This window comes from Telopea speciosissima, chromosome 11 (assembly GCF_018873765.1).
Source record: "Telopea speciosissima isolate NSW1024214 ecotype Mountain lineage chromosome 11, Tspe_v1, whole genome shotgun sequence".
Lineage (NCBI taxonomy): Eukaryota > Viridiplantae > Streptophyta > Magnoliopsida > Proteales > Proteaceae > Telopea > Telopea speciosissima.
This window is the reverse complement of record NC_057926.1, coordinates 33,196,765-33,223,642: the sequence shown is the minus strand read 5'-3', so window position 1 is coordinate 33,223,642 and position 26,878 is coordinate 33,196,765. Positions and strand designations below refer to the sequence as shown.

At 38.1% G+C, this 26,878-nt stretch overlaps 1 protein-coding gene across 1 annotated transcript; it reads left to right on the top strand.

The window, feature by feature from the left end:
- Window positions 1-11,183: 11,183 nt before the first annotated feature.
- On the top strand, window positions 11,184-23,585 carry LOC122645915 (NADH dehydrogenase [ubiquinone] iron-sulfur protein 6, mitochondrial-like). The gene is made up of 3 exons (XM_043839322.1): window positions 11,184-11,413; window positions 23,169-23,253; window positions 23,390-23,585. Exons 1-3 carry the CDS (start codon window positions 11,264-11,266, stop codon window positions 23,497-23,499), a joined length of 345 nt encoding a protein of 114 aa, XP_043695257.1. The 5' UTR covers window positions 11,184-11,263; the 3' UTR covers window positions 23,500-23,585.
- Window positions 23,586-26,878: the final 3,293 nt, after the last annotated feature.

The following is a 26,878-nucleotide window of genomic DNA, read 5'->3' as shown; positions in this document are numbered from 1 at the left end:
GGATTTGATTAGATCCGTCAGTTTAGTGGGGTAGATCCGAATCCAAACTGAACCGAATTATGAAGACATTTTCAGATCCAGGACTTAAACATATTAAATTCGGTTTGGATCAATTCAGGTTATTCGGTTAGGATTTGGATTCGGTATTTGGTTCCTGGTTATTGTAGGCGCAACAGATGAAGATCGATCCGCGACCTCTTTCTGGCGTGGTGCATCCGAGTGTGGGAGCGGTGCGGGGATTGTTGTTGATGGTGTAGGGAGTCGCCACCTAGATCAGGGTCTAGGACCCACAAATGGTGCCCGTTCTTCAGAGAAGGGCGCTAATTAACTCCAATGACTCAATGGATGGTCTGCTCTAGATCTTTGGGTAGGTGTCAAGTTACGGGCTGGGAAGGTGTTAGGCACCCAGCAACCGCCCGGCCGACGGCCGGTCTTCCTAGACCAAACTCTATTGTATACTGTTGTGTTATGCGTATTATGCACCTAATTAAACTATTTTATTTTTTGTGTTTTGATTATCTTTGTTGAAATTTATGGACCTAATTAGGCTAATTAAAATTAATGTTTTAATCCTAATTACTACCCCTAAGTTAGGTGATTATGTAAAGCCAAAATGACCAAAATTATGAAAATACCCCTAGAGGACCAAAATATGTACAAAGGCAAAAAATCACATTTAAATGCTGAAATGATTAAAACATGATTAATGGCATGCATGTGAATCATTAAAATATATACAATACTATAAAGTGGTAAAATTACCAAAATGCCCCTATTAAGGCAAAAATACAAATATGCATGAAAATGCAAACTTATACTTAAAACATGCTTATGAAAGTTAAAACATGCAAATAAAGTGATAGAAACCTTTCCAGGGCCCTAAATATGATTTGGTCGCAAAATGACCAAAATACCCGAGGGCGTAAGTGACTTTTTATGCATGGTTATGATTCATGGTGTGGGCATGTATGCATATGAAAACATTCTAAAACAACTTAAAACAGAATTTAATGCTTAGAAATGTATTTTTTTTTATTTTCTTGGATTTTCACAACAAATAGAAAAATGACATCTACATCCCTAACATGGTAAGGAACACCTATGAAAATGATCAAACTTTCATGTCAGTCATTAATGTTCCCATAAAATCAATCCTGATGAAATATGTATCCCATAATTTTTCTATGAATTTTTATGTATTTATACTATTTTTAATATTTTCTGAAATGCTAAAAAGAAGGGAAAACAAAGAAAAATACAAAATCCCCATCACAGATCCGAATTGGATCAAACCAGAGCCCACACCCACTAATCAAAACATGATATTTAACATGGTCATAATGATTTTGTCCAAATCCCCACCCACAGGTTCAGATTTTACATAATCCGAAATCCTTCACAGGGGCAAAAATGTCACAAAATCCATGATTTGGTGCTTGAGAAAATTAATGGACATCAAGCACAGTGGGAAACATCTTCCCTAAAATTTTCAGAAATTTACCACTCTTGTGTTATTTTTGAAGATTTTTTAACTGAAAACAGCCTCTTTTAACTAAAGAAAATCAAAAGAAATACATAAAAACTAAATAAAGATATATAAAACCTACCCTTGAAGCGTGGAAGTGTCTGGGCTTAGTCTACATATCCTTGGATAGCCGGAATTATCGTCGGAAGGCACCGAAAGCCACTCCAAGTGTGTTTGCCCCGAATGGCAAGAGTGGTGAACAAGGGGTATTTGAGGAATTTTATATGTCTATGGAAGCATGATATGGAGATGTCTCTAGAATGGATGGACAGAGGGGAGAACGAACTTCACAATGATAATTTTTTCATGAATTTTCTCAGTCCCTAAACCCTCCAAATGGCCTGTTATTTATAGGGGAAAAACTGTTCGAGGAAAGGTCTCAAAGACCCCTGGTGCATTAATGGCTAAGATAAGGAGTGCTGAGCTGGCTTGCGTGTGGCCAGGCTTGCTGCGCAGCCTGGGCTTGCGTGTGCCTAGGCTTGCGTGTGCCTAGGCCTGCTGGGCAGGTGGGCATGGGTGATGGGCCTTGTGTGGCTCAACCTAAATGGTGGGGGCTTGTCCCCTGCTCCAGCTGGGTCGGGTCAGGCCGGGTTGATCCGGTCGGGTCAATCCTGTCTGACTCGGATCGGTCAATTTTTTTAAAAATATTTTTCTCTCTTTCTTAAAGATTCCATTTTAAAGGCCCACATTCAAATATTGATATCTTCCAATCCGTGTGGCCGATTTTGACGCGCCACATATCGCCGCGAAGGTCTTAACAAGTACTTTCCATCCGTGTGGCAGATATGGCCTGATTTTGCCTAAAAATGGCACGGATATCGAGGAAAGCACATAAATGGTGTTTCACACTGATCAAGGTCCAAATGATATCGGAATTACATGAAATTTTATGTGTAAGCACAATATGACCAAATAAAGTTATCCAAATGGTTTCAGGTCACATCGGGTGGCTTGGGTACCAAGAACCATGCCAGGGGCAAAATGGTCATTTTCATAAAAGTTATCCGATTTGGCCGAAACTTTTTGTGAAAGCTTAATATGACCAAATAAGGTCATCCAAAGTGTTTTGGGCCAAATCGAGCAGTCTAGATACCGAGAATCAGGCCAGGGGTAAGACAGTCATTTTGACAAAAAGGCGTCAGATTGGAGTGAAATTTCACATGTGGGCTTAAAATGGTTAAACAAGGCTATCCTAGAGATTTGGGCTCTACTTGGGACAGTTTGGTTAAAAAAAGTGGGATAAGGGTAAATTGGTAATTTTCTACCATTTGGTCACCAAGCAAGCCAGCCGAGCTTTAATCATCATCGTCGAGTCACACTTCCAAGGTGCCAAAATTCAGCGTCTACAGTTATTCATTGTCATTGACACCCTCGCCACCACCCACTTTAAGAAAATAAAAATAAAAATAAAAATAAAAAGGGGATTTATGTCCACCACCCATGGGGTTCCAAACAATTACATCTATCACCCCTAAAATTTAAAAAATTACTTCCATACCCCTGAGTACTAATTATATTAGTTTTGAAATGAAATGACAATTTTGCCCTTGTTCTCTTCTTCTTTTTTTTTTTTTTTTCTTCTTCTTCTTCTTCTTATTTTTACCCACCACCACTACCGTAACCTCCACCACTGTAACCACCCCCTCCTCTTCGACCACCACCACCAGAAGGCATAGCAAAACACTACGTCTGCAAATCAACACCATATATCACAGGAAATTAGAGAGCAGTTCCATAGCAATAGATACCATGTCGGCAAGTCAAAGGATAGGGCAAACCATCAACAGATTAGCATCACACTATCGCAGGGAAGACAAACCAACACAAAACAGACTAGATTAACGAGTTCTTCGTAAAACAAAATCCACAGCTCTGATTTTAACAAAACTTGACTGAGTGCCCCTTATAATGAGCCGACACAAATTCTAAAATATGGAATGATCCAACAGATGCATAGGCTGATCTATTGGTTATATAGAAATAGTGACTTGTAAATTGCAGAAATTAGTAACTAGCAAGATATACCAATCCAATGAGCTGATCAGAACCAAATCTTGTCGATGACTATGCCTAGTCAAGTGAGATGAACTTCAAAATATTTCAGTGACATAATGGTTGGATCTAATGAAAAGAACAATATTCAGTTGCTGAAAATTACCCCTAAAATAGGGGTGCCACAAGCTCTGCCAATGTAGAATAAAACAAACTGTAAGAGTATTATGGTAATATCCCTTTATATGTTTTGATATAATCCTACTTGTATTTATGGCTCAAGTTGTGAGGGGTAATCTAGTAACTAGTCCATCTGACCTAAACCCTAGTTTCCCTATAAATACTAGCTGGAGGCAGCAGCCTGGGTATTCCAAACTTGATACACAGGGTGTAATGCTTTAAGCAACCTAGTGCTTAAACCCTAAACCTAACAATCTTAAAACATTAATATTTTATTTTCTTTGCGATTGGCTTTGGAGATCGGATTACGATTGTGCAATCGGCTTTAAGAGATCGTGCGTCTTGGTTCTGGCCCCCATATGAGTAATCGACTTTGTTTTGAGATCTTCATTCACGGTGCGTTACCCTTTTGAAATCTGCATGATTTATTCCTTTTCTATCCGAAAGCTTTGATAATCGAAAACCTTTTTTTTTATCTAAGCTTTTGCTTTGTTCGTTTGATTTGGGGAAAAAAAAAAAACGATAAAAAGGAAGTTGTCAGAAAGCTTTTCATTAAATAATTGGTTGATTGTTTGATTTGAGAAGAGGAGGGACAAAAGAAAGTTGTCAAAGCTCTTATCAAACTTTGATTGAAAAGCTTTTGTACTTTAGCTTCTGATTTGACAGAAAGCTTTGAAAAAAAAAAAGGGCTTTAGAATTTTCTTTTGGGTTCAGTCACTACCCGAGAGCAACCAACACCTGTGCTAGCAGCTAGCACTATCGCGCAGCACCAACGACCAAGAAGTGCCTCTGCCCACGCAGCTCTCTTGGATCTGTCATCTCCGCCCAGCTTCGTTAGTCTCTAACTTTCTCAGGTTCTTCGTTCCTATCAGGTGCGATCATTTTGATTTGGTTTTTAATTTTTTGAAAACCTAAATAATTTGAGATGGAAAAACACACAGTTCCGTTTGAGATGACCAAACTAGAATCGTTTGGTGGATCTGAATTCAATGCCTGAAAGCGGAAGACTCAGTTCGGTCTAAAATACTTGAATGTATTTTACACTGTACATGATACTTTCAATGATTATGATGGCATTGAAGAACACCAATGGACGAATGATGAGGATTTCTCCAAGGACTATCTATTGAATTGCTTGTCAGATAGACTTGCAGAAACATTTAGCAAGTTCAAGACTGCTAAAAAAATTTGGGACAATTTAGATGCCCAATTCAAAAAGGAGGAGAAACTATCAAAGACCCACTTGGTTGATAAGTTCATGGATTTCAAGTTTCAAGAAGACAATGAAATCACTCATCAAGTTACAGACTTTAAGAATTTGAGAACAAAACTGAACCAAGAAAATATCCCTGTTGTTGATGCATTCTTAGTGGGTGCAATTATTTTTAAGTTACCCTCTACCTGACATTCCTTTAAAACTGAGATGTATAGGAAGAAAACACAAGTGGGGTTGGATGATCTCAAACGGTTCATTAGAATAGAAGATGAGAACAAAGTCAAAAATAATTTGGAGATGGTGAAACAACAACAGGCATCTGCCAATTTAGTTTCACAACCCAAGAAAAATCCTAGGAAGTTCAAGCCACCTAAGAAAGAACCTTAATAATTGGAGACCAAAAAGACTAACCTTAAAAAGAAGGACAAGTGCAACAATTGTGGAAATTGGAGTCACTATTAAGGGTGTCAAACGGTTCGATTTCGGATATTCGGTTCGATTTTGGTTCGGTTCCATGACTTGAGGGTGTGACCCGGAACCGAACCGAAAACCAAGTCGGTTCTAGGATCACCAACCAAATCCGAACATTCTCGGTTCGGTTTGGTTACAGTTCTAATTTGGTTCCAATTCGGGTCTAATTCGATTTCGGGTTACGATTCTAATTCGGTTGCACACTTGAAGAGTTGCAAAGGGAAACTGAGAAAGGTAAATAGAGAAAACCTGGAAAGTGAAATATGAAAAGTCATTAGGTTAGATGGTTGCCAAAAATACAAACAAAATTCACTGAGTTTTTTATTTTTCCCTATGGAAAGTGGCATATAAATTTCATTTCGTTGGATAGTTACCAAAAAAACAATGAAAACATAGGAAAGTGGAATATTTAAAGTCATTTGGTTAGATATGGTTACCAACAATTTTTACGGATATATGGATTAGGATTAAGTGATTTATTCGGTTCGGTTTCAGTGCAAACCGACAGGTCTTGGCATGAAACTGAAACCAAACCAAACCGAATCGAATTAGAATACCATATACCAGAACCGAAACCAAACCAAATTAATTCGATTCGGCTTAGTACGATTAATTCGGCCCGATTTTGGATTCGGTTTTCGGTTTCGATTTGATTTTGACACCCTTAGTCACTATACATCTGAATGTAGGGGTCCTAAGAAAGGGAACACTGACACACCAAAGAAGGAAGTACAGATGATGATGGACAAGATTGAGCCTACTAACTTTGTTGCCATGGTTGGCAAAGGTAAGGGGTTGGCCAATACATCTTCAGATTGATGGTTAGACTCTAGGGAGACTTGTCATGTTTGCAATAACAAGAATCTGCTAAATGGTATTGTTCAAGTAGCAGAGACTGTAACTGTTGCAAATGGAGACGTCGTGAATGTGGCTCAACAAGGGACAACGAACTTGGTTCTATCATCAGGTAAAATACTAACTTTAAAAAATGTTAAAGTCTTTCCTGATTTTGAAAAGAATTTAATTTCAATTGGAATTTTACTTGATGCTAGCATGTATATTATTTTTAATAGTGATAGAGTAACACTGTCTATTAACTATTTTTATTTTGGATGTACTTACAATTTGAATGGTATGTTTAGGTTGAGTTTAGCTAATGAGACAATAAAACAGGTTAATCATATTTCACTTGATCACAAAATACTACACTGTAGGTTAGGACATGTGAACTATAGGAAAATGCTCAAACTAGCTAAGCTCATAATTTACCATTAAACATTTCAATTAGATTTAACAGATGTGAAGTGTGTGCTCAAACCAAAATAACTAAAAAATCTTTTAGATCGGTTTCTAGGAGTACTCAACTTCTTGAACTTATACATTCTGACATTTGTGACTTTAAAAGCTATACAACTAGATGAGGTCGAAACTATTTGATAACATTTATAGACTATTTTTCTAGATATTGTCATTTATACCTGTTAAAATCTAAAGATGAAGCATTTGAAAATTTTAAAATTTTCAAGAATAGGGTAGAAAATCAGTTGAACTTGAAAATTAAAAGATTTAGAGTGATAGAGGAGGAGAATACAAATTGACAGAGTTCAAGGAATTCTATTTAAAACTACTACTCCTTACTCACATCAATCAAATGGCATAGCTGAAAGAAAGAATAAGACGTTAATAGAGATGTTAAACTCCATGCTATTGATAGCTGACATGCCCTCTTGCTATTGGGGAGAAGTAGTGTTGACTGCAAATCACATTCTAAATAGACTACCACATTCAAAACTGACTTCTACACCTTATGAACTATGGCATAACCATCCCTGTAAATATGACACTCATAAGGTTTGGGGCTGTATAGCTTATGTTAGGATACAAGACCCTAGGAGACCTAAGGTGGAAACTGGAACAAACACTTGTGTGTATTTGGGCTGTGCAGAAGACAGTGCTATAGACCGATTTTTGGATCTATCAACAAATGTGATGATAGAGTCTGGGGATGCTATATTCTTTGAGGATAAATTCCTCAGAGATAAAGGCCTGACCTTGCCTGGTCTGACAGAAATGGTTACAGAATCACCTTTGGAATCTGAACCAGTTATTTCTGACACAACTCCCACAATGCTCCCTGAATCAGAGTCTAGAAAAGTATCTATTAGAGATCGAGTACACAAGAATTTTGGTGAGGATTTTGTGACTTACTATTTAGAGGCTGATCCATCCACCTATAAGAAAGCAATGAGATCTAGGGACTTACTGTTATGGAAATAAGTTATTGATGAGGAAATGAGCTCTTTAATGCAGAATGAGACCTGACACCTTATTGATCTGCCTAGAGGGGCGAAGACAATAGGATGTAAGTGGGTACTGAAAAAGAAACTTAATCCGGATGGGTCTATAGCTAGATATAAAGCACCGTTAGTAGCTAAGGGCTATACCCAGGTGCGTGTGATAGATTATTTTGACATCTACTCCCTGGTCTGTCATTTGGCAATGATAAGGATTCTTCTTGCCATGACATCTATTGAATACTATGTTGTGCATCAAATGAATGTAAAAATGACTTTCCTAAATGGAGACCTAACAGAAGAAATCTACATGAACCAACCTGAAGGGTTTATCATGGAAGGTTCTGATAAGAGAGTTTGTAAATTAAACAAATCTCTCTATGGTCTTAAACAAGCACCTAAATTGTGGCATGAGAAGTTTGAAAAGACAGTAAAGAGCCTTGGTTTTCGGACCAGTAACTCGGATAAGTGCCTATATTTTTTGTCTGAGTCAAACAAGGTCACGATTATTTGCTTATATGTAAACGACATGTTGATTCTAGGTTTTGATCTCTCTGTAGTGAGTGACATTAAAGAAACCTTGTCCAAAGAATTCGACATGAAAGATCTTGGTGTCGTAGATATTATTCTTGGGATAAGAGTAAGCTTCAGTGAGTAAGGGATCACCCTTAGTTAGTCTCATTACATTGGGAAGCTATTTTCTAGTTGGGGATACAGTGATTATAAACCGATTGAGACGCCCTATGACTATAACAAACGGTTGAAACCTAACATAGGTGACACCGTGAATCAATTAGAATATTCTAAACTGATTGGTAGTTTCATGTATACAATAAGTTACACTTGGCCAGACATAGCCTTTATGGTAGGCATGCTGAGTCGTTTCACTAGTAATCCTAGAAAAGAGCATTGGGATGCCTTGTCGAGGTTGATGAGATACCTTAAGGGCACTCTAGGTTATACTCTATGTTATACTGGACATCCTCCAACTTTGGAAGGATATTTTGATGCATCTTGGTGCTCAGATTTGGAAGACAGCAGATCCACTAGTGGTTATGTATCTACACTAGGAGGAGCAATTGTAGCATGGAAGTCCAAGAGACAGACTGGTATTACTCTGTCATCTATGAAATCATAACTTTATGCTCTAGCTTCTACGGGAGATGAAACAGAATGGATAAATGATCTGTGATAATCAAGCAACAAAGACGATCATGAATAACTCACTCTTTAATGGTAAGAGGAGACACATCAGGCTAAAATTTACCATGTTGAATTATCGAACAGAACAAGGGATTATCACTTTGACTGATGTGAGATCAAAGGATAATACGGCAGATGTCCTTACAAAGGGATTGAACAAAGATCGAACATTCAAAGCTACGAGGGAGATGGGGTTAAAGACCATTTAGTCAGGTCTTAACCTAACCCAGTATTATTTTGAATTATTCGAATCTCATCTAGCCTTGGAAAGCATTCGGGATAGTTTACATGTTTCAGATAACTTAGTTAGGTTACTAAATATGGGGGTTTGTGAAACCATTCCAAATTTGATGGTGTAGTAAATTTTTCATGTGAAGTTTCCTTACTTCGTTATTCCATAAAAGAATATGAAAAATGTCTGATATGTTTCAATGATATTGTGCTAGTCTTTATATCATTCCAAATTTGATGACATGTCTTTCATAATATGGGATATCATTCCAGATTTGATAATACAACATAAATCTATGACTGATATGACGAACACAGTATTTCAAATGGAAACATGGTATGGTCCTTGTGATAGAGACTATATAGGATCGAGTTCTTGTAAAGAAACTTGATAATGATGCTTATTGTTTTTTATTTACCTTCAACCATATATGGAATGTACTACGTTCTTATTATTGAACTAGATACTATTGTACAAATGATTGAATTCATGTTGTCTTATAAAATTCATATTTGACAAATTACAGAGAATGACGAAGATGAAGAAAAACGTTTGAATCTGGATCTCGATGAGGATGACTTACTTGATAAGTAAAGTCACATGGATTGCAATGACTTTTCTTTATTTCTTTTGGTTTAACCACTTGCATATAGAACTTCGGATTTATTGTTGAGTTTAGTTTTGATCTAAAACCCTAGTTTTATTTCTTGAAAATTACTTACTTGATTCATTGGATTGTTGATATTCAACTTATTCAATTTATTTTGATTCAATTACTGATTAAACAATGGTTTCTATATATGTGTGTTGGACATATGTAGAACGTAGGAGATTATAGGGTATTATGGTAATATCCCTTTATATATTCTAGTATAATCCTACTTGTATTATGGTTCAGGCTGTGAGGGGCAATCTAATAATTAGCCCATCTGACCTAAACCCTAGTTTCCCTATAAATACTAGATGGAGGCAGCAGCCTGGGCATTCCAAACTTGATACACAAGGTGTAATGCTTTAAGCAACCTAGTGCTTAAACCCTAAACCCTAAACCCTAACAAAAACTTCAGATCATAGTGGACAAAGAAAACAGATAAAATCGGATCGATTTTAAAGGGGTAATTTTTTTTTTTGGTAAAGTTTAAAGGGGTAATTTTCAGTTGCAAGCCCTAGATAAGAGAGAGAAGAAATTAGGGTTTTTGCGAATGCCCAATCCTTTCTTTTAGTTTCAATGGTTCGAGTTCGAGGCACTGCTGCAATAATGAGAATGGATCTTTAAAGCTTTATTGGCTCATCGCCTCATTCAGACAATCCTGCAAGAGTGCTAACACACACCTATATGTATATATTCTTTTGAAATAAATTATATTAAATCGATGGGCTGTCCGATAGAGGTTGAAGGAGCAGGATCGGAGTGGAGTTGCAAGAAGAGGGTTAGAGGAAGAAGAGGGGGGGGGGGTTCAAAGGCAGAGTTGTAGGAAAGGGATTGGAGGAGGAGGAGGAGGAGGTGGAAGTAGGGGTATAAATGAATAGCCAAAATCTGTTTCTGTATTCGTGTCCGTATCCGTTTAGCACTATCTGAATCCGTTTAAAAGCTGATTGGATGCGGATACAGATAGACAATAGCTATCCAAAAACTATATTTACATGTAAACGGATAAAATATCCGATTTGTATCCGTGTCCGTGTCCGTATCCGTTTAGCACTATCCGAATCTGTCCGAAAGCTAATCAGATGCGGATGCAGATATAGCACTATCCGAGCCGAATTCGATCCGTTTACATCCATAGGTGGAAGAAGAAGAAGAAGAAGAAGAAGGGGGTAAAAGGGCCATGTTATATGGACCCAGGGTTAGTTTGGGCATTTAGATTATATTTGGGCGATGACATATTAACTGTTCTCATCTAACGGTAGAAATACGTTTGTAAGAATATTTCAGGGGAGATTTATGAAATAAATGAAATTTTAGGGGTGATAAACGTAATTATTTGAAATCACAGGGGTGATAAACGTAAATTTTCCAAAATAAAAAGACCTCTTCGATATTATCCCCCTCCCCTGCCCCCAAAATAAAAAAATAAAAAAAATTCTACCTTTGCGACACCGACGACCAGAAAATCTCTCTCCAGCTCTCACTGTTTCTCTGTGTCTCAATGGCTGCGGGAGCAAGAAGACAAGGACTAGTTATGGCGTCAAATCTCCTGAAAACCCTAACGGGTCCGTCACCTCTCTCGTCTAGCGCCAGAAGTTTCAGTCTCGTCAGCAGTGAAATCATCACCAGTCACACCGCTAAATGGATGCAGGTACTACTCAACATTATCAATTGATCCATTGCTTCAATTTTAAATTTTGAGGGTTTTGGGTTTCCATGTTGGTTTACCTTTACTGCGTTTCTTTCTCGAAATACGCAAGATTGCCTTGAATTTGACTTTGTTGATTTGATTTGATATTACTCTACTGGCTTAAACGAATCCCTCGATTCATCTCTGTTTGCAAGGATTTGGTCTTAGTTATTTTAAATTTTGTGAACGAAGCGAATGGAAACACAAAATTTCTGTTTTAAATTCTTTTAGTAGAGACCTTAACGTGTGAGGATGAATGTTAGATTGATTAATCACTGTCAGAAGGCTTACAATACGGAAATCCCTATGATATTCCTGCTGTTTGTGCCTGTTGTGGTTAAACCAAGACGAAAGCCTACACGGACTACCCTTTTCCTGTTAATTGTTAAATCTTCCTCCACTTCCAACAAAAGCATTTACTCCTGCTTCTTGGGAGGTATTGAACTAACTGCTTGTGCTGAACCTTTATGACATCCCCCTTTGCGCCCCCAAAATTCTTATAGTATTAGATTGGTCGCCAGAGGAAGTACTTGAGCGTTATTAATTTCACCTTTTTCTTATTTTTTTAATAGCTGGTCGGGTTTTGTCCTCCGAGCGTGCCACTGATAAATTCCTACCATTCAGTTCATATTCCTTTCTTCACCCCCATCATGTTGATGTTCATGTCGTAACCACATCGTGCTAAGAAAGAAATACAGAGGAAACATTATTGCTTCCAAATTCTAGCATGTCATTCTACTAGTTGTTGACTGTCCGAGAGAAAAAGAGCTTTTCCTCATAAAGGTCCCTGGAATTCCTAATGAGGGCTGCAAAATGTCCATTTGTTTCCTAGTGCAATACCCAAGGTAAAAAAGAGTTCCTTGTGAGAGCTTTATTTTCCCTGATTTTCAAAATCTGTTATGCAGACAGACTATTCCTTAGCTCTTGTGCTTATAGGTTATAGTTGTGTTTGGTGTGCAAAATCTCTGGGTCATTGCCCCTGGATACCTTGTAGAACTGGCAACCCGTCACATGCGTGGCTGGGTAGGTCAGGCTTAATGAACATTTAATATGGTTGGTATTTGTGAAACATGTTGACCGGTCCCATTGTTATCCCTACTCCATCCATGTTTCAAACATAAATTTCTTGTTAAAGTATATCGGGTCCAGGGGGAGAAGAGGATATCTCGATTCTCGAGATTCCTCTCCTCCTCTTGTTACTCCTATTTTGAGTATGAGTCAGTCCTAGTTCTACTTTGAGTTGTTAGTCCTAGTTTTACTTTGAGTTGTTAGTCTTAGTTGTAGTTTGAGCTTGAGTTGTTAATCCTAATTCTAGTTTTATTTAATTGTTCTTTTCCTATTATAACTTGGAATCCTATCATGATTAGGAATTCTTAACATGATTAGGAATTCCCCTCTCTATTGTAATTAGAGATTATAAATAGAAGCAGTGTGAGGGAGGCTGTCATATTCGACAGTTCTCTCCTCTTCCTCATCTTCTTCTCTTCCTCTCTTCTTCTCATCTTCTCGGTTTTGGTTTTCTTCAGTTATACTCAGTTACGTGGTATCAAAGCATCATCTTTAGACTGAAAGTGACTTGCAATTCTGGTTTGAGGGTCTTCTAAAGCATTTTCTCTTCAAGGGGTGCAGCACCCATTGCTGCATATTGGTATGGATTAAACCCTAGATGAAGTTTTCAATTGAAAACTAGGGTTTTTACTACTACTATCTACTTGAGTTTTTAGATCGATTGGAGATCCTTAAGTTGAAGCTGCTAATTGTTATTTGAAGATTCCTTCTACATATAATCCTAATCCAATCTGTGGATCCACTCTACTATTGAATACTGCAGATTCAACTTTTTATTTTCGAAGTTTCTCTCTACTACTTCTTGTGGTAACCTATTGAGGGTTTCATATTAGGTGTTATCTTATCTCCAATTGATTCATTAATCTGGGAAATCTGATTTCTCTACTTCACCTTACAGTGCATCTTCTCTACTGTTTCTTTTTTGGGTTTTCAAAATCCTATTTACTTCTGCTACTTTTGGGTTTACAAACCCTATTTCTGCCGATTGGTTCCTGCTACTCTTCTCAGATTTTCAAACCTACCCTAATCAGGTTCTGAGTAAGAGCCATTTGTGATTACTGCTACTGCTATTGCCGGTTGGTTTACTACTACTGTTTTTGGGTTTCTCTGTTAGAGCCAACTAAGTTCTTTTCAAAGAGCCAACTACTTTGCTGCTGCTATTACTTTTTGGACTTTATAAATTACTCGTATGGCTGATCCTAAACCACCATCGGACAATGTCCAAGTACAAATTACCACTATTAAACTATTTGGAGTTTCAAATTATTTATTATGGGCCCAGGCAGTACAACCTTACATACATGTCAAGGGCAAACTGAAATACATTATAGATGATCTTCTTGGTCGTGATCCTAAGGATCCTACCACATTCACAGCTCATGAGGAGTGGATGCGTGAAAATTCAATTATAAAAATATGGCTATGGAGCAATGTTGAACCTGTTATTGCTTCCAATGTAATGTTTCACACTCTTGCTAAGGATGTCTAGAATGATTTATGGGAAAGCTTTTCTCAAGAAAGGAATATCTTCCGTATGTATGATCTCTATCAGAAACTTTTTACCTTCCAACAAGGAGATAAAACCTTGAATGAGTATTTTGTTAGTTATAAGGGCATGGTTGAAGAACTGCAGATACACCAGCCCTTGACTACTAATCTGGATCAGTTAAAGCAACAACGAGCTGAGTTTTATGTTGCAAAACTTGGTGATATGTTTACAAAGGCACTGTTTGGACCTGCTTTTCGTCGAAATTGTTCCAAGTTGGGTCTAGGTGATTTATACGCTTCAGCTTGTGGGGGAGTGTTAAAGTATATCAGGTTCAGGGGGAGAAGAGGATATCTCTATTCTCGAGATTCCTCTCCTCCTCTTGTGACTCCTATTTTGAGTATGAGTCAGTCCTTGTTCTACTTTGAGTTGTTAGTCCTAGTTCTATTTTGAGTTGTTAGTCTTAGTTTTAGTTTGAGTTGCTAATCCCAGTTCTAATTTTATTGCATTGTTCTTTTCCTATTGTAACTTGGAATCCTTTCATGATTCGGAATTCCTAACATGATTAGGAGTTCCCCTCTCTATTGTAATTAGAGATTATAAATAGAAGCAGTGTGAGGGAGACTGTCATATTCGACAGTTCTCTCCTCTTCCTCTCTTCTTCTCATCTTCTCGGTTTTGGTTTTCTTCAGTTATATTCAGTTACATTTCTAAATACACACATATATGTACATGTGGTGCTGTTGAGGTGCTCTAGTGTTCTAGGCGTTTGAAATGTGAGTATGTCTCATGGATCTCCGGCCATAAGCCTAGAGACTCAAAAATAGTGAAGTGAGTCCATACCTGCACTGACGTATCATATTATTCTGGCTTGAATGTTTGTCTGGAGGCAAATATTCCATGCTTCAGCGCTGTTAAACTGTTAGTTTGTCAAATGTATTCTATATAGGAAATCTTGTGGGGAATTTCGGTTCTCTCTCATTTTCCGAGTTGTAAAAGGAATTAGGAAAACTAAGATATTTAATTTTTCCATGTGATTTCAGATTATGCTAAAAGAGATGATTTTATTGGAGATGTTTGCACTTTTTTTGTGTCAGAATATTAAGCAGCTCTAGTATGTATGTTTTAAAAGGTGCACTTACTTGGGAGGTAAGAGTGCCAAATGGTACGAATCCAAAAAAAAAAAAAATGCCAAAATTGTTGAATTTGCAAAACCAAACACATACTTATGATGCATAGCAGTGAAAATCAAAGCTAAGTTGCTTGTTCACTGATGGCTGTTTTCACTAGACATGGAAAAAAATTCACACCCATGCAAGAAGTGAGAAATCAATGGTGTAGAAAAAGAGATCGCATGGGATTGCATTTATCAGCAATTTAGGGACAGCAATGTTTCCAATATCAGAAGTCCATGTGTACATGTAATGGCCTAACTGCCTCCATCGATTACATGAATGAAGAAGGCATATTGACTGTTCTGGTCTGTGGATTCAGGTTTGCATATGTAGGATTCAAACTCTCGTGGATTCAAGAGTGTTTAACTGGTATGAGCATAGTTGTCAAGGCGTTGCCTAGGAGACAATGCATTTTTCCAACACATGGGTGTGCAACTTCCTTATTGCCAGAAAATGCCTTTTCTAGCATTTTTGTTGGATGGTATACACTATTTAGATACATTGTCATACATTGTATCATCAAATGTATTAAAAAAGAAGAAGAAAGAAGGAACTTGGAAGACGAAGAGGAGAATACTGAAGAGAATTCACTGCCCAATGCTGATGGCGACGTTGATGAACCAGTAAGTCCCTTCTTCTCCTCCTTAATGGGTTCCTAGGGTCAGTAACAAATGATCAGACACCACCCATAAGGTAAAACAGTAGGGAGTATTGAATAAGACCAGAATATGAAACTAAGAATAACTAAAAAACCTGAAATCTAATGGTCATGAAACTAAGGTCTAACATCACCCTAGTATAGTTGAACAATTCCTCAAAATATGGCTGCAATCCATTGGTCAGATTTGGATATATGATCAAGGTACTGAAATTAGTAAGTAGCCTCACAAATTAGTAACTTACTAATAACTAACAAATTGACCAGCAGATGGTACCATAACCTTGGTTGAAGGTAAAGTACTAACAATGGATTAACATTTCAAATTTGGGGTATAATCAATGGTCAGATTTGGAGATAACACCACAGTTCTGAAATTAGAAACTGGGGCAGAATAACCACTTATAAACTTGAAGGAGTTCCAGCCATTGGATGTGACTGAAGCTGAGGTCGATGGAAGGTCTTAAAGATAAGACTATACACCCTGAAAACAATGGTTGATTCTGATGGCCAGAATAGAAGTTGTGGAGGACTGAAAGTCTGCTGCAAAATAACACCACAGAGTAGGTGCCACAGGTCAGAGAAGATGCAACAGTGTCTTTCTCCTTGTAGTAGCTTGATTGATATCAACACTTCTTCCAGAAAAGCAAGTAATATCACTGCTGGAACAGGTATTGAACACTACGCCAAACAGGGTTGCTGTAATAATAAAGAGAAACAAAAGAGAAGAATGAAGAGAGAAGAAAGGAGGAATAGGGATATGACCAAGGCCTCTCACCTATGGCCTTGGTCAGTCTCTTACTAACCACGATGGAGTGTCACCACCACTGTTTCTCACAGTAACTAGGGCAAAGCCATAGCAAACTTCATTCATTAAAATTGTGGGACTTGAGCTCTAAGGCCCTTACAATATAAAGAGTAGTGTCCTACTTCTAAAAGGAAGGTAAGAGTATTGAAACTACTTAAAGAGAGATTTGCGATAGAAGATATCAAGAGATTCCCAAAATTTGCGGTTAAGTTAGTAGTTTTAGTTTAGACTAAGTATGATTCCTATGCGTTATGTTTATTAATGAAGGGTACTTTAGGGATTTATGTTTTTCTTTGTTTCTTTAGTTTTTGGTTGGTGGATATTATAACTTAAGGTTCTGTTTTACTATAAATAAATCCCCCCTCCCATGGTTTGAGTAGGTTACTCATTTCTCAAACCGTGGGTAACATTGTCTCCACTTCTTCTCTCTCTCTCTCTCTCCCCTTCTTCTTCTTATTATTCTCTGGATTGTCAGGTTTTAATGCTGTGACATTATCTGAAGCGAAATAGCTCCGTAGCTATTTTGGGATTTCTACTTCCAATGCTTTCTATTTCCCATAAACCGTGCATCATACCAAATATTTGCATAAATTGAAATTATCCCTAGAAATTGAAATCCAACCAAATAGAGCCTATGTAGTAGTATTACTATATGGACCCCATGATTCTGGCTTTTGGTGAACCAGTAACACCCAGACCAAGTCCGGTCTGGCCTGAACCAAAAGAAGGTCCAGTTGAAGAACCGTGGCCTGTTGGAGAGTGTGGTTCTTATTCTTCTTGCGGCTATACTGTTTGGAGTTTATCTTGTCTACATCACTTCTCCAGTTTCGGTTTCTGCTTTCTTTCCCCCTCCCCCCTTTTACTTATATCGGGTGCTTGTAGTAGCTCCATCTGACAGAGTTGAAGAAAAGAAGCAGCAGCAGCAGAGCAACAAGAGGTCAAGAACTGCCGCCACCATCCCTGCTGGAAGCCTGGAAAAGAAGAAATAGAACAAGAAATGGAGAAGAAAAAAAGCAGCAGCAGCACCGCCCCTACTGGAAGGAGGAAGAGGAGGAGAAGAAGCACATGGACTGGGCAGAGAAAGACTTGAATTCCTTTTGGTAGAAAAGGTGGAGTCCGGCAGCGTAAGATATTTACTTTCATCTGAATTTTATAAAAGGTAGAGTCCTCTAAAATTAAAAGAAAGGACAAAAAATATGGCAGTTTACACATATGCCCCTCATTTTACATAACATAGCGCCCGCCTAGGCGACAAGGCGTCTAAGCACCTGGCCACCACCTTGCGTCACCTTGTCGCTGTGACAACTATGGCTGTGAGATTCGGTAGTGAACCCTGGTGGGATTCTAGGTTAGGATTTGGTGAGATTCCAACCCTGCAGATCAGGTGGGATTCCTGATCATATCTTCTTTCTATTCTTTAGATTTCAGGGTCAGTTTTATCTCTCTCTTTTACACTGCAATTCTGCTAATTTCCAGTTTCAGGTTAGGCCTTGTTTGTATCCTATTCAGGACTTCAATGCTGAATATCTTGCTGAATCATTCCATCGATTTGCTTCCTTGATAAATAGGTTTCAGTTTCTGTTTTAACATTCTGTTTTCAGATCTATTTAAAGAATCCTACTTGCATCCAACTTCCTAAAATTCAGGGTTTCCTGAAGCATCTTCTGTTTTCTGGTTTTCAATTTGCTAACTAATCTTTGATTATTGCCCTAATCAAATACTGTATTGTGGTCTAAAATCCCTGCTATCGATTTATTGGTTTTCTTGATTTTCAGTTTCCTATTTTAAAGAAGGAAACTTCCATATCTTCAAGTTTGACAATTAGATTTAAATCATCTTTTGCGGACCTGTTATATTGACTGACTAGAGCAATTGACCAGAATTTTATACACATCAGATTTGTTCTGGTTGAGTTATACAATTTTCTCCTAATTTGGTTCTTTTTCTTTTCCCTGTTATCCTGCTGTCACAAGCTGATCTCTCACTAGATTTCGCTGGTTGGGATTAGTACTGCCTCTAATAGAAATTCTTTTATGTAAAAGAAAATAATAGGCTTTTGATTATCGTTATCTCTTTTATGAACTACACTGCTTGGGGAAAAATTCAACTGCATGATTGTTCACCATTGTTGAATAAGCCACAACCTTCAATATTTTTTTGTGTTGTTTCTTCTTGGGGTTCTCAGAGTAGTTTTGGCTCCCTGCCTCGATCTCTATACTCTTTCATACGAAGTCGCAGGGGCTGCAGTATTAACAGAGATGTTACTCGAAGAGCTGTACTTCTATGGCTACCACCACTACTAATATTGACTCTCCTCAGTTTCTGCAGTTGTCTGACATTTCTCAGAGTAGTTTTGACTCCCTAACTTGATCTCTATACTCTTTCGTACAAAGTCGCAGGGGCTGCAGTATTACCGGAGCTGTTACTGATGGGGACATCATGCTGCACCATTACCGGAGGCCCTTTGTGCACCACTACTAGAGGCGCAGGAGACCACCACGGGGCCAGTTACTATGGTTCAACGATGCTTTCAGAGACTTCTAGAGGGCTGTTTAGACTTCTAGGGTTATTTTGGTTTTTTTACCTTAGGACTTATGTTAAATAAGTGAAGGGTGTTTTGGTATTTTTATTTAGTTATTTCTGCAGTTTTTGTTTCAGCCTTATAACTTATGTGAGGGCACTTTAGGTACTTTGGTTATGTATGTGGGTTTTAATTAGATTAGGGGTATTTCTGGTATTTAAATTGTTCAGTTTTATTTAAGTTGTATTGAGACTCTGTTTGGAGGGAACGAATGAATGAAGAAAAGAAAGATTGCAAGCAGTTGCTGCGACTCCCTCCTTCTCCTCTTGCGACTTCTCTCCCTCTCAAAGGTACGAACTATCTCTCTCTCATCTCTTCCTCCTTTCTTTCTCTTCTCTTCCCTTCTCCCCTACGGCTCTCCTTTCTCTTCTCCCTTTCCCCCCCTACTGCTGCTGTCGTGAATCCCTATTTCCCCCTGCTGCTGTTGTTGTTACTTTCTTCCCCTCCTTGCTGCTGTCAAAACCCCCCATCCCTTCCTGTCCCTTTGCAACCGAGACAACCCAACCACCATCTCCACCACTCCCCTTCCATTCCCACAGTCGTAGTCCCCTTCTTCCTTCCCTGTCTTTGTAACTGAAGCATTCCCAGCCCATTAAGAAATTATTCCCTCCATTCCCCTCCCTCTCTATTAGCCAAAACCCTTTGTTTCCCCTTCCTAAACCAGTCCCTAACCATCCCTTCCCCATTTCCAGACTTCTCCTTGAAACCCTAACCCCAGCCTAACCCCTACAACCCACCCTTTCTTTAAACCTAGAAACAGAACTTTATTGTTGATAATGTTTGCATGACTTCTCATTAATTTCAGACCTGAAACAGTATTTATTTTACCCTAGTTGTGCTGTTTTGGTATTGTGTATGTTTCTAATGCTCATTATTAATGGCTTCTTATCTGATATGGACTGCCATGCATGCCTATTGAATCCTTGAATGTAATGCCATGAATTTACTTGCCTAGCCTTGTGGATTTAACCATATAGGTTGCTTCCTAAGACCTATTGGTGTGCATTCATGTGATTTCTATTGATGATTGCCATTAGTAAATTCTGCTCTTTTATGTCTCATGTTGAATGTGGCGTTGTGTGAATTCCAGCCCTTGCCTTAGGTCCCCACTAGGGTGTTACACCTGTGAACCTGTCCTATTGTGGGATTCCCTAGCCTCTAGGGTTTGTCCTGCATCAGTTACTCTAAGTGCTCTTCCAGACCACTACAACAACCACCCCCCCCCCCCCAAAAAAAAGAAAAAGAAAAAAGAAAGCTCTGTTTCAACGGCTCCCATCTCTCCTAATATTGATTCTCTGCAGTTTCTGCAGTTGTCTGACATTTGCAGCCATTAGTGCTCATATGAAATTTTTTTTGCATTTACATAATTGGGTAATCATCATTACATCTACTTAAGTAGCATTGAACAATGAGATTTTGTTATTGGAAAATTCAATAGAGTACAAATAAAATTGTGCTGTAAGTTATTTCTTATCTAAATACTTGTTCAATTTAGAAATAACGAGGAGAGGTGCATCTGGAGTGTTGTACGATCGACAGATTCCTTTAAAGCTTAAAGGAAAATTTATAGGACAGTCATATGACCAATTATGATGTATGGTGTAGAATATTAGGCAGTTAAGAAGCACCATATAGATATGCTAAGTGTCGCGGAGATGAGGATGTTGAGATGGATGTGTGGCAAAACTAGGAAGGATAAAATAAGGAATGATCATATAAGTTTCGAGAAAGTCGTCTGAGGTGGCATGGTCATGTTCAATGGAGGCCTTTGGATGCTACAATTCGGAGGAGTGACTTGATCTAGGTTGAAGGTACTAAAAGATCTAGGGGCAGGCCTAAAATGGCCTTGGGTGAGGAAAGACATGCATTGCTTAGGTCTTGTTTCAAGTATGACCTCAAATAGAGCTGATTGGAGGAAAAGATCCATGTAGCCGATCTCATTTAGTTGGGATCATAGTTGTCATGGCGCGCCATGGCGACTCCATGGCGTCTGGCCGAGGGCTGCATGGCGACCTGACTCTCTTTCCTCTTCGATTTCTTCTTCCGTCTTGATTTCTTCTTCCTCTTCGATTTCTTCTTTCCTCTTCAATTTCTTTCGATTTCTTCTTGATTTCTTCTTCTGCTTCTTCCCTCGATTTCTTCTTCCTGCTTCTTTCCCTCGATTTCTTCGATTTCTTCTTTCCTCTTCGATTTCTTCTTGATTTCTGAATTTTCTTCTTAAAACTTGAGAAACAATAGAGAAAAATAAAACATGGCTTGAGTATACATCTATTAACACATTAAAAATAGAGAAAATAAAAATAAAACATGGTCGACATGCTCGCCATGCACGCCATGGCGGCGATTATATCGGGACACCCTCCACCGACTGGATCGCCGTGACGCCGTGACAACTATGGTTGGGATAATGCTGAGGAATTGTCGTTATTGCTGTTTTGGTTTTTTGTTTTTACTTTTTTTTATTAATCTTTTGTCTTTACAAGGATTCATGTAGCCGACCCCATTTAGTTGGGATAAGGCTGAGTTGTTGTTTTTGTTGTTGTATGAAGGTTAATAGAAGGAGATGGCATTCTTCTATAGAGTTTGATGCCTCTCTTGCACACACTCTCTCTTTGGACTAGCACATATAAGCAACACATTGGCAGATATTGATTGTCTTTGATTGTTTACTCTGTTTTTATAAGTGCACTAAGAGCCTGGTTCAGTTCATGCAGCTTGTCAGTTGAACTTTGGTAAAGTATCCTTTTAGGTTACAGTGGCCCTAGTCAATAATCAATATTTTCTGATGGGGGGCTCAGTACAGAATTTGACCAAATAGGTTGTCCTTCGGTAGTTGTGACTTTACCTTCTCCTGTTCTCAATCAATTGATGTCATTCATAGAAGTACTCTGCATCAACCTCCGCCATCAACCTCCCATTTCAAATTGAAATTTGAACTCCCCGAAAGGCGAAGGATTTTTTTGTTTTAATTTTTGTATCCTCTCTGAACTGTTAGGGTTCTGTACCCCCAACCTATATGGATACTGATATGTGTGGATAACCTGTTGCTTTCACCTGGAACACTGCATGTGTTGAGATATGCAGCTTAAGTGCCTGTGAGCTTCCTCTTTTCCATCTCTTGCTGTGTTTTTAAGTCAGAGAGACTTCTCTTCTGTTTTATGGCCAGGTCGTAATCATTAGCTATGCTTTGTCACTAAATAATAGATATTAATTAGAGCGTCCCAGTGCACGAGGCTCCCGCTACTGCAGGTCTGGGAGAGTCAAATGTACGCACTACGCAGCCTTACTCCCTGCTTCGCAAAAGAGGTTGTTTTTAAGTTCCAAACCTGTAACCAACAGGTTACAATAGTGCAACTTATTAATTGAATAACTCAAATAATTATATTTGATCTTTATTTTTATTTCATTTTTCAGTTTATCACATTTAAATGTATACTTTATTTTATTAATAAAATTTATGTCCTTGGATTATATATTTTATTTTTATTACAATATTCTACTATTTCTAATTTATAGTTTATTTTATATAAGAATAAAAAATGTTTAATTTTTATTATTTAATAATTAAGCCGACCCCATTTAGTTGGGACAAGGCTGAGTTGTTTGTTTGCTTGGTTTATTTTATAATTCTATCAATACATCATTACATAGAAATATAGAATATAATTTTATCTATTCTATTATTCTATTTATAGAATTGTTAATATTTGATGAATGACGAATCAAAAAAATCCTTTGGTTGATCGAATGAATCATGAAAGCCGGAAAGATTCTTCGGATCTAGTCATACCATTACATAGTACTGATATTTAAAATCTAGGATAATATCTCTCATTCCCAATTCCCACCTCCCAGCTGCATATTTATTTTGTATATTTGCTTGAAAACTTTGTAAAACATTAGTTTCTGAAGAGAATCTATTTGATGTAATAATTAACAGGATACGAGTAAAAAATCTCCAATGGAGTTGATCAATGATGTCCCACCCATCAAGGTTGAAGGCAGGATTGTGGCTTGTGAAGGAGGTAGGTTCATAATGAACTGCTAGCTTATTATAGTCTTTTTCTCATTCCTGTCATGTTCCAGGGAAGAGGGGAAAGGAAAACCATTTCTGTAGCTTTGTTCTGATGGTATTCTCACTGTCTGCTATTTCTGATGCAGACACCAATCCTGCACTTGGACACCCAATTGAATTCATATGCCTTGACTTGAAGGAGCCTGCTGTTTGCAAGTATTGTGGCCTCCGCTATGTTCAAGATCATCATCATTAGCTGGTCTTCTGATAGGAGAATAGTCTCTCAAAGATTGAATCCTTGCATAACCTTGATTGACAGAATACAACTTTCTTTTCTCGTCATGGCTTTTTGAGTTTTCTGCAGGTTCTGGGGAGGGTCATAATGTATGCAGCTTTACCCCCAGTTCGCAGAGAGGCTGTTTCCAGAGACTCGAACCTGTGAACACTTTCTCTTGTTTATTATCATCAAATAAACAAAAGGTTTCATTGATTCCTTAAGTCTGATACGATGATCTGTTAATTGTCTCTACCATTCCCTTGTTTCCCTACAATAACCATTTTATTTGCTTTTGAATCTGAGACCTCCCACTTTACCACACTTTTTTCCCCTATTGGCTAATTTCTTTAGGTCTTGTTTGTTCCAGGTAAAAAGGTTGATATAAAATATCATTTGTAGGAATAACTTCATGAACAAAACAAACAGGCCTTCAAGAAAAATTAGACAGAATTTTAAAGTAGGGAAAATGAACTGTGTCCAGGAGTGGCCCCTGTGCCAGCATCCCAGCCAATCAGAGTGCATGCATGAGCATCGATCAGTAGGGGCATGGTGGTCATTTTGCACATCCTTGTGTCTGGGTGCAGGGGAGGGGTGCGCTTCGGGACAGAGAACAGATTCTCTTCAAAATATTACGGCTCTCTTCAAAAAATTCTCCTTTATTTTTTATCGGAACAGATTTTTTGAGTAAACCACAGACGATACATTAGCAGATTCTTACCCTCTCTCACATGAAATGACCTTTCTGCCATTAGTACGAAATCATTTCGCCGCTCATCTTTGGTGCGCTTTCCTACGTTGGTTGCTCAGAAAATTCTCCCCCTTCTTTTGTTTGTTGGACATGGTTCCCTAAATGGATGTTGAGAAAGACTCTCCCACCTACATCTGCCAAGTTATGGAAAGAAGGCGAGACTTTCCTTTAGTAGCCCATCTCACCCTCTTGGGTCACCTTGTATTGGTTTTCTTCTTGTTTGATGAACAGTTGAAATTCTTTAAATAATTCTACAGTCTTAAGAATTGTTGGAAACATTTATCTAAAACATACATGTTAATATTTGTAACACGGGGAATAGAATACTTGTTTGAACCATAAACAATCTCAATTGATGATGGCAAACTCATGCACCATACATTTAGTCACAAACTGAAACAATTGAAAATGCAAAGAGCGATGGGAGGGGGAGACGGTAAGCAATACCACATCGATAGTGGTGGTGGTGCCTGATTTTTTTGTAACTGATTTAGAAGAGTGTGCAACAATGATGTTTTTGGATTTGATACCAATGTAGTGTCTATACTCAAGAAGAGGTTTCCTTATTAGTTGTCTTGACCGATTCTCAAAGTCTTATAGTTGTTGCATATATAATCGTTATATGTATACCCGATATATAGTTGTCGGAGTGTCTTTATTCTCTAACGGCTACACTTTACAACTAGGATTCGCCCCTCTCTTTATTACTCCTTATTTCCTCATGAAAGTGGGTGAGGCCAAGTGACCACCTCACTAACACTTCTAACCTTATCTTTAACCTACACCATAGAGAATTACCAATGGCTCCGGGTTTTTGGATAAAAAACATAAAAAACAAAAAAAACTTAATATTCATACCCATCCCAGACTTCCAAAAATTTCTCATGGTGATCTATTACAATGTCATGAACAATTCATAAAATTGAATTGGATATTTTCAAAAAGAAGAAAATGGTTGGCCATTAAGAACTGTCAGATTCTTCTTTACATGGTGTATTCTCTCTACTATCTTTGAGAATCTTCCGTAGCTCACAAGGTGATTGGAGTTTTAAGTGGGTTTTGATATAATGGAGTAGTTTTCTTCTTCTTTGTTCAATTAGAGTCACAAATTAACAAGGGATGTTTGAGAATGGGGTAGCATTTTATTAGTTTTTTGCTTTGATTGTATTTATATCTAGTATGAATTTTCTTGGGGAACTTTCCGAATAGAATGTTGATGGCTTACATTGAAGAGCTATTCTTCTTAATAATCAAATTAAGTAGATAATCTTTTCTCAATGTTTGTCATAGTTGGAATAAAATTGAGATATAGAACTTATCTTAGACAATAAGCCTTGTATGAAGCAACCATGAAACAGTGGGAGATGTTGGTACACAAAATACTTGGTGGGGCTGAGTCGTACCACCGATCACTCTCCTTAAGATCGTAGTCGCCCCTTATGGTACAATATGTGATCTTGCTAATCGACCTTCAAGATGAAACAACCTATCAGGCCTTCCAATAGTTGTTGCACTCACTTATTGGGCTACGTCAGGACACTCTCAGATTGAATACAGATTGTGTTCAATCAACCACAATAGAGGAATAAAGGAACTCTCAAAACATGAGCAATAGGCCAAACCAGAGAGTATGGAAGAAGTAAGAAAGAAAACTTTTGAACACTAAGAACTAATTTATAAAGAGCCAAGGATGTTCTCTATTTATAGAGGAGTTTATACAGTATAAAGACCTCTTGGAAGCATCTATCCAAGGAAGTCTCTTTAAGAGAAGACAAAGAAACTAGTCGCTACCAGCACCAAAAGTGCATTGGATGGCACTAGACTAGGAGTCATTGGTGACATGCTGAACGGCACCAGCCGGCCAACCGCCGACCCCTGATGTACCCTATCAAGTGTCGGACAGAGTGTGAGCATGCTAGAAGGGGTCTTGACAGACTCCGGCTCCCAATACACTATATCCAACTTTATGCATCAAAACCGGCACCGGCAGAACCAAATCCGGCGCCAGCCTAAAGGAGAAACGACAACTATAAATTCTGGTCTGGAGCAAGAAAAGTCCAGTCATAGCTTTCCCATGGGTTTGCTTCCAATTAGTTTGATGACTGCTCCTGCACAGATTGGTTTTGTAGCTTAGGTTCAGACAGTTGGGTACCCAATATTCTTGATATTTTTTCTCTCATTTTCTTTACCTTTTTGGGCCTATTTAAATTTTGAGGCAAACCCATTGAGTTTAGGGGAAGCGCCCTACGACATTGTTATACAGATCAATAGGTTCTTATCCCCGATATTTGCTTCTTGTTTTTCACTTCTGCTTTTGGCCAACATGAAAGAAGCAAATTTCAAGAACATCTCTATGTTATCATCATTTGAAAATGTAATTTTCACTCTCTCTCATAGTCTCATACCATAATGGATCTCAATGCTTATATATGCATTCAGATTGCAGAATACAAAACCTCCATATATTACAAGAGATACAGATATAACGGCTGTCACAAATCAATCCATCAATCCAAAGCTGAAGCTGGCATTTCATTTTACACAAACTCTAGAAAAGAATTTTGCACGATAAAATTACAAATCACAGCCAATATGATATGTACTCTTTGA